Source organism: Batrachochytrium dendrobatidis, assembly GCF_000203795.2.
Source record: "Batrachochytrium dendrobatidis JAM81 unplaced genomic scaffold BATDEscaffold_15, whole genome shotgun sequence".
In the NCBI taxonomy this organism is placed as follows: Eukaryota; Fungi; Chytridiomycota; class Chytridiomycetes; order Rhizophydiales; genus Batrachochytrium; species Batrachochytrium dendrobatidis.
Window position 1 is genome coordinate 377638 of NW_006281113.1, and position 8946 is coordinate 386583.

Genomic DNA, 8946 nt, shown 5'->3' on the forward strand with positions numbered 1-8946 from the left:
ATATCAAAATACTCTCTTCATCTGATATACCCATAACATATATGTCATCAACTCAACACTGGTGATATTATGACATTGGTAGAAACCTGTCCTTTCAACTTACTGCTGATGGATTATCAAATCATTGAATTTTGAACAAATCGTTGGATTTGGTTCAATAGCAAGTCATAGTATACGAGCAACCGATGTGTGCATTGTCGACAGTTGAATTGGATATGGAAACGGACCTAGTCACTGTTTTTCTGATAGCTTTGAAAGGCTGGCAACATCAACACTCACCACTGACCAACCTCATGTGCTCCAACTCACTATAAAATGTAGATCTACATATCAAAGAGTATAGTCGACCATGCTTCATTCCAAATACACAACAGTTCAAAGTAGTTTGATGATAGCCAAGTAAAATACAACCCCATATGAACAAGACAGCTTTGTTGGACAGTTACCATTGCCAAGATGATGCAAGACCATAATATTGCCATTTACATTTCTTTAGCCACAACTTGCTGAATTTGGCAGCTCGTGCAACCCGCGCAATTTCAAAATCAGATCATTGGATTAAATTGTATTGGATTAAATTAAATCGGATTGGATTAAATTGGATTCAACCCAGTATTGGCTTGTTGGATAGGCTGTTGGATCATTAAAATGTAACTTGACAGTCTCAGAATTCAGTATTGGCCAATTCATACAAATCTGCTCATCATTTACCCAAACAAGTCGATACTAATGATTTTAGATTCATCATGGTCGCAGGCTATTCATAATGCATTAGCGTGAAGTTCCATAAATTGATTTCAAAGCTAGTTTAGATGCATCAACCCATTTTAAACATTAATCAATGTCATTTCAAACATATCCTAAAATGAATGGTGCTGATGCAGAGCCATGCCACAGTTGAATGTGCTCCTACCATACCATTTCCTGTAAAACGAGTATCTGTGTATAGACATGATCAGTGGCCATGTATTACACCCATCACATCATCAACTATTGAGTCATTGACACCATTGACACGATTATCTAGCACCACATCATTGTAAACATATTGTGCAGTACCTAGTCGTACACATGGAACATCAAATGCAATCCCAGTTCATTCTGACATACTCGTATTCAAAGTTGGCAGCAAACAAGTCATTACATACATACTGTCAAACAGCAAATACCTTGGTTTGGATCGTCGAGGACACTACATTATCGCGACATCAGTGACTTGAACCAGATCTCATCCAGCGCGTCGATGGATGCATTTGGTATTGATGGTATGGAGGTGTTTGAATCTGGCGATGATTTATCAACTCAACTCAACCCATACATTATTAGTTGCGCTAATGTTATGACGTATCCAGCTAGGACATGCATAGTGTGTCAAACGAGATCAATGTTCCGTATGGGGATCCGAGTCAACGTTTTTCACCCATGACCAGTTCAAAGATCTGGATGGTTCAACATACACTAACATGGAGTGTCGAGTTTGGACAATATGTAGACTCAAGTACGATCGGAGCTGCGTTGACGTGACAAGGTAGACAATCTGATGAATGATGGAATGTATAATATCGAGGTTTCACAAATCCAAAATTGGAGAGATGGTGAAGCACGTTTGATTGTATCACTCGGATGCCATGTTTAGTATTCAACATGAGATTTTGACTAAACTGCGCTCAGATGTAGCACGTTCAAACCAGCACTTGCATTCAGCACAACAATTCAATACTATGCAACGCATTCAACACAGATCGGTATGATCAAGAGCATGTCAGTGATGAATGAGTGAATGCTAGTGATGAATGCCAACGTGTATCAACTTACAACCATGATGTGGCATCACAATAACTCGACAGTGCGTATCCCAGACACTACTGGACAAAATGCATTGAAAACACCCCAAATATTGCAATCTACCTACACAGCGTTGGTGGATTATCTGTCACTGAATTTGGAGCATAAACTGGCAACTATACATGCAAATATGCATAGACTCTGATAGTCCTGCAACCAAGTTCCAGATGCCAATTCAAATATGTACTTGGATAGTCAGGGGTTGTAACACGATCATTTATTCAAATCGCATATATACACACATGTTATTGTTGAATGGCAGCAATATATAATGTCTCACAATAACGGGATATTGCTGGAATTGGATACCGTACCACAGTCGCTGTCTCGTGTGGTCAAACCGTGTGTAAGCTCCATGTATATATCATCACATAGATTGAATACAAACCATGATAATCTGGAATTACAAACTGTTTCACTCAACTCGATCCGACTCGGGTTGACTCGGGTTGACTCGAATTCAAAAGCCAATTGATTATTGCATGACATTAAATCAATTGCAATGGAGGCTGCAACGTATGGATCAGTCACGTCACCAACAGAAACATCAAAAGCAAATCAAATGGCCAAAAAGCAATTAGAAGAGTTTGTTTTCAGGTTAAAAAACTTGAAAAGCAGAACCAGATGTTAAATGCAGAGATTATTGTGCTAAAGGGTTTGGCCGATGATAGAATATCTAATGACTGATGTGTATCAAATCATATGCAGTTTGTTATTCAAGAAATGTCCATCAACAAGACAACCAAGCATATATATGCGTACATGGTTACGAGTAAAAACAACTTGATATTTGCTCGAGTACGAGTGTAAGCTTTAGTAAAACTGCGATACCATCAAATCTATAATCCACTGAACATATTAGATTGCAACGAATCGATGCAAGTCATTGAAAATACTAACCACAATTCAATTGATACGACTGAATCTACAGTACAGTCGTATTCACATAAAATGCAACACAATGAAAGCACAGCGAATATCCAAATATTGATTATTTCAAAGCAAAAAATTGATACAAAATAAAGTTCCATTTTACGTGATTCAACTGTAATAAATTAAATTTCAATTCAACAAAAAAAGCTTCACTCGAATCAGCATTCACTGTTGCCAGCCATGTCACATTGCTATGGTGTGATGAACAAACATGTTACATTCTTACTGCCCAAGTATTCTAGACTTTTTTCTAGACCAGCTCTTCAGCTCTCATCAAACCATCACAACTGGATTCCTGCTTTGTGCACTTTACATTATCGCTTTTTGTCAACTCTAACATCCGACTCTTTGAAATCAACTCTTCCGCCAGACTCTTCAATACTTGCTTATCCCAATCCAAATGATTCTATTTTATTGAGCTGCAATGAAAATGAACCATTCCAAACCTTATCCACACAACCCACTCAGTCTACTACCAACAATGAAAACTTGCACAACATTGAAAAATTGATGGAAGCAATCGATCAAAACCAACTTGGCCAGGCACATTTTACTTATCTCCAAATCAAAAAAACCAATCCTTCTTTGCTCAAAAAACTTCCAAAAGTCTATTTTCAAAAAATCATAGCTTCAGTTTGGTACAATAAAGGCCAAACATACAAGTTGGCGCCAAGGCCATACCGAGCAAGTATGGCGTTGGATGTATTCAAGACTATGAAAGATTCTGGAGCTCGACCAGATCCAGCCACACTATGGATTATTTTAAATATATACGCCGTGACCAAAAACATATCAGGTGTTGAAAGCATTCTTGCACAATTCAAATCAGTACGACATCATGGTCTTCGTGTACAATTGCTTATAAACACTTGTAGTGCGTATATTATATGTGGCCAGGAAGCTAAAGGCCACCAAGCGTTTGAAGAGCTTCTTGCTATTGACAACTCACCACGATCGTACAATGCACTCATTGGTTCGTATGCGTATACCAACAATGAGGAAGGAATGCTGGCTACTCTTGAGCGACTTGCTGATGCTAAAGTCGGTATGACTGACGAGGTGCTGTTCAGTATTTGTACATTTTATCAACGAAACAAGCAGTTTGAAACGGTTATAAAGTATGTGGAGCAGTATCGGTCTACTGGAGGAATCATGAGCAATTCCCTTGATGTTGCACTACTCCGCGCATATACTCAAACTGAAAAATATCAGAAAGCACTGGACTACTTTCAAGAACTGCGTACCCAAAACAGATTCAACAGACGTGTTTTGCTTGGAGAGGAAATCCGAATCCATATCGGTCTTGAAAACTCGGATCTATTATGGACATGTTTATCCAATTTTTTGAAATCTGCCAATCCAAATTATTTAATTCAGCAGGATCTGGCAAAATGTGTTGGCTCGCTTACTGATTGTAAAAATCTGAACCATGTGCATAAAATGTCGAAGCAGTACAACATTTCTAAAAGAAAGCTTTGGCTGATTCTGGCGAATGGATACTGCTACCACGGAGATCCTGCATCGGTTAAAATTGCTTTAAAGCTATTGAACATGACGAAATTTAAACCAATGCCCGTTGTTTACGTATTGGTCATAGAAGCCTACTGTATTGCACAAGATATCGACGGTGCTATTTCATATGCCAAAAAATTTGAAAAGCTACACTCTCACACACATATTGCTATTTGGAAAAAACTGTATGCATATGCTCTGCAATGCAAACACCAACGTGTTGAAGAGATTGCTGCTCACATGCGTAGTAAATACTCGGTAAACATTGCTGATATGGAACTGAAGAGTGGTCATACTTTTTTACAGCCTCTAGACAATGCAGCTGTGGTTGCCATTTGATTAGTAGTCCCTCTTGGTGTGTTTCAAGCCAAAACATCCATATTTTCAACTGTCTAAAATGATCTAATTACCAAAGAATGGATGGAATCAAATGCCAAGGTTTTAGTATAAGCGACAGTATCGAAAATTTATTGGTTGTCAATCTCAAGCAAAAGGCAAAGCAGGCTGGATTTTTGGGTGGTGAGTTGATTTAAGATTGCAAATAAATTTAATTCCAACAAGACCAGATAGAATCGAAAGCAAACAAGGAAGCATATTCTTGTCTTTTTTAAATTTTGCAAGCAAAGATTACAGAAAAACAACACCAATAGGCTAGAAAACTGAGATGATCATGAATATAGATCGTCATCAGCTCCAGCCTGCTCTTCAAATCCAGAAGCAGTGGCTCCGGTAGTACCGCTACCACCGGTAATACCTTCGCCGGTAGGTGTAGGGAATTTAAACGATCCGCTAAATCCAAGACGTTGCTGTAAATTTTGTGCAAACATTTCGTACTTGCGAATATCGTTATCAGAGACGGATCGACGAGCGTATTTCATGGCTTCTTCAAAATGAGCACGAGTGATTTCGGGAACAGGATCTTCATCTTCACCATCAGCTTCCATAAGATCTTCGCCGCGAGCCTGAGCCTCCTTGCGTACACGTTCCTTGCTAATTTCTTTTTCAATAGATTCACGAATGGCTAATTTACAAGCACGTTGACAGATTTCAGTCAAATCAGCACCAGAGAATCCGTGTGTGGCCTTGGACATAAAATGAAGGTCAACTTCTTGAGAAACAGGCGACTTTCTGAGAGTAGCCTTGAGAATGGAAAGTCGAGATGCCTCATCTGCAGGTTTAGTATATTTAAAGCAATGTCAGAATAGTTTCAAATATACAACGGGCTACATCTTCAAACCTACCTGGAAGTGGAATATAAATAAGCTGATCAAGACGGCCAGGTCGCAAAAGAGCACCATCGATTTGATCGGGTCTGTTTGTAGCACCAATAACAAAAACGTTCTTTTTTGCATTCATACCATCCATTTCGGTCAAGATCTGATTAAGCACACGGTCACCGGCACCACCACCGTCTCCACCACCACCTCCTCCACGAGCCTTGGCAATAGAGTCAAGTTCGTCAAAGAACATAACACAGGGAGCAGCAGCACGCGCCTTGTCAAAAACATCGCGAACATTGGCTTCAGACTCGCCAAACCACATGGTAAGTAGCTCAGGACCTTTAATACTAATAAAATTGGCTTGGCATTCGTTGGCAATCGCCTTTGCAAGAAGAGTTTTGCCACAGCCTGGAGGGCCGTAGAAAAGAACACCCTTGCTGGGAGACATACCAAATTTGAGAAACTTTTCGGGATGCTCGACGGGATATTGGACAGTCTCTTGCAGTTCCTGTTTAACCTTTTCTAGTCCACCAATGTCATTCCAGCTGGTATTGGGAACCTCGACAATGGTCTCCCGAAGAGCAGCAGGATTGGAGATGCCCAAAGCATATCTGAAGTTCTCCATGGTAACAGCAAGACTGTCCAAAATCTCAGCATCAATAGTGTCCTCTTCCAAATCAATCAAATCCATCTTTTCACGAATCTGCTGAATAGCAGCCTCAGAGCAGAGCGAAGCCATATCAGAACCAACAAAGCCATGGGTTTCGGATGCAATCTGTTCTAAATCAACATCATCGCAAAGCTTCATATTTTTGGTGTGAATACGAAGAATTTCAAGACGGCCAGTAGGGTCAGGAATGCCAACGTCGATCTCGCGATCAAAACGGCCAAAGCGTCGCAAGGCAGGATCAATCGAGTTGGGACGATTGGTGGCAGCCATTACAACAACGTTGGAGCGAGCCTTGAGACCGTCCATGAGAGTAAGTAGCTGTGAAACGACACGACGCTCGACCTCACCATTGGTTTTTTCACGCTTGGGAGCAATGGCATCAATTTCGTCGATAAAAATAATAGCAGGACTGTTCTTTTCTGCCTCTTCAAAAGCCTTGCGGAGATTACTTTCAGACTCACCGGCCATTTTGGACATGATTTCAGGACCATTGATCAAAAAGAAAAAGGCCCCGGTTTCATTGGCAACGGCACGAGCAACCAGAGTTTTGCCCGTACCAGGGGGACCAAACATGAGAATACCACGCGGAGGTTTGATGCCAATGCTCTTAAACAGTTGTGGATGACGAAGAGGAAGCTCAACCAACTCACGAATCTGCGCGAGCTGTCTGCGACATCCACCAATATCGTCATATCCGACCTGAGACAGACTCTGTTCCTCCTCTTCACGCTTGATAGGATCTCCCTCACAGTGTATAACAGTGTCTTGTGCAACCTACACAGATTGAAATTTTAAAATAAATCAAAAGCATGGCATTTGAGCTGCACGAATCAAAAAACTTACAATACAGTATGGTCCAGGATCAACTTCAACAATCTTGAACTCTACAACACGCATTGCACCGCGAACACTGAACAAGTCTCCCTTGCGAACAGGTCTGTATGCTTCCAAGAAATAGGGCTTTAGATAAATATCAAAAATGTTTCCAGTGAGACCTTCAATAGTGTCATCAATGGGAAGAACATGGATTCGAGCACCGTTTTTGATATCAACACAGGGATGAACAGAAATAACATCGCCAAGGCGTACACGCAGATTCCCACGAACAACTTTGTTAATGCGAATACGAGAATTTTCGATTTCGTCATCTGCAAGAACAATCAAAACAGTATCTCTACGCATTTTTCCCTTGAGCAAAACAGTGTCGCTATGATTAGTTTGTATGGTCACAGGGATTTCAAAAACAAGACATTAGTAAATGGTAGACAAGAGACATGTAGCAATACGGAAGGCGCATCAAGTCAATGGATAAAAATAACGGCTTGCACAAGATATATACTGTATTATACAGATAATGGTAGTCCAATATGGAACGAATGCACTCTGCTTCAGTTCAAAAGATTACGCATTTGATGTGAACAGCAAACGAAACTTTAAGGAATAGCGCTTGTATTGTTATTACAGGCATATCCACATAAAATAGGAATGCCAGAGTACATAAGCAGTCAATCTCATGGAATGACAGACGCCAATTTACAAGGCAGTATCATGGCATTTGAACTCATTAAAGTTGGCTGGCTTTTGCATATTTTTGTACAAAACAGCTGCACGAACAAGTGATGTACTACAGTGTAGCCAAGACACTTTAAACGATGGACTAAATTGCAAGCATGAATCTACAGCCTTGGTGGGTTTTAGATTGTAGAATATACAAGACGACAACAGTATTCACTAAATCAAGCATTTGCAAAAATAGATTCAACAGCAACATGCCAGGGGCGGAAGTGCTCACCCTCTAAACAGTTGCAGCAGCTCCATGGTAGCAGTGCTCATGGCACAGACAGAGTTATCGTCGTTTGTGGCATCATCAACCAAAAGTTTGTTTGGAGATGCCTTTTTCTTGAGAATAGCCAGGGCAGGGTCATCAGCCTTGTCAGCATGCGACAAGTCTGAAGGGTTGATATCGCTAGATCATGTTGAATACAACGAGTAAACTAGGGTTAGACAGCAGTAATAAAACAACACCAACAACAGTCAATATACCTCAGTTTTCCTTTACGAGGAGTCATGGGTAGTAGAAGTAATAGTAGATTTGATTCCAGTCACAACAAGATCGGAAGTTGTCGAGTAGAATGCAAACTTTACCAATTCAAGATTTTGTTTCCATTGCATTCGATTGCGCGATTTGTTGAATGTTCAAATGCGTGGGAGACACTCTTGGTTTCTCTTTGATTTTCATCGTTTAAACTGTTGATGTCTGAAATAATTATTTTGATCATTTATACAAGGTTAAAACAACTTTGGAATTTATAATCAATTTGATGTTGAAATCAGAGCTGCTATTTCTAAATTATACACATTGTTATCAAGTCTAATCTACACCCTTCATGTCATACCATGTCATGCTTGATAGTTTCATACACTGCTGCAAGAGTTGTATTGTGTATTTCGAGTATTTCCATCACTCCATCATATGTCGCATGTGTTGGCATGTCAAGTGTGGTGATATCGGGTCAAAACAGTCGATTGACATAGTAATCCATCAACATTCGAGTCGGTTGATCAGCCAAATAGTTTAAATCTGCAGTAAGATTAAATCAGGATACTCGACATGTATCGAGTTGATGACGTAGCAAATATTACTGGCTGTTGTCTGATGATATATTATAGAGTTGGATTTGTAAAGTGAACACTGCTGGTAATTGAACTGCAGTATCTAGCATATTGCTTTGGATACTTTTGACTCCAAGTGCTTGATTGCGATTG

At 40.0% G+C, this 8946-nt stretch overlaps 1 protein-coding gene across 1 annotated transcript; it reads right to left on the bottom strand.

Moving 5' to 3' along the window:
- Positions 1-4182: 4182 nt before the first annotated feature.
- On the bottom strand, positions 4183-8306 carry BATDEDRAFT_37479 (AAA family ATPase CDC48). The gene is made up of 5 exons (XM_006682185.1): positions 8224-8306; positions 7973-8146; positions 7024-7387; positions 5532-6954; positions 4183-5458 (listed from the first exon to the last, which is right to left on the bottom strand). Exons 1-5 carry the CDS (start codon positions 8247-8249, stop codon positions 4959-4961), a joined length of 2487 nt encoding a protein of 828 aa, XP_006682248.1. The 5' UTR covers positions 8250-8306; the 3' UTR covers positions 4183-4958.
- Positions 8307-8946: the final 640 nt, after the last annotated feature.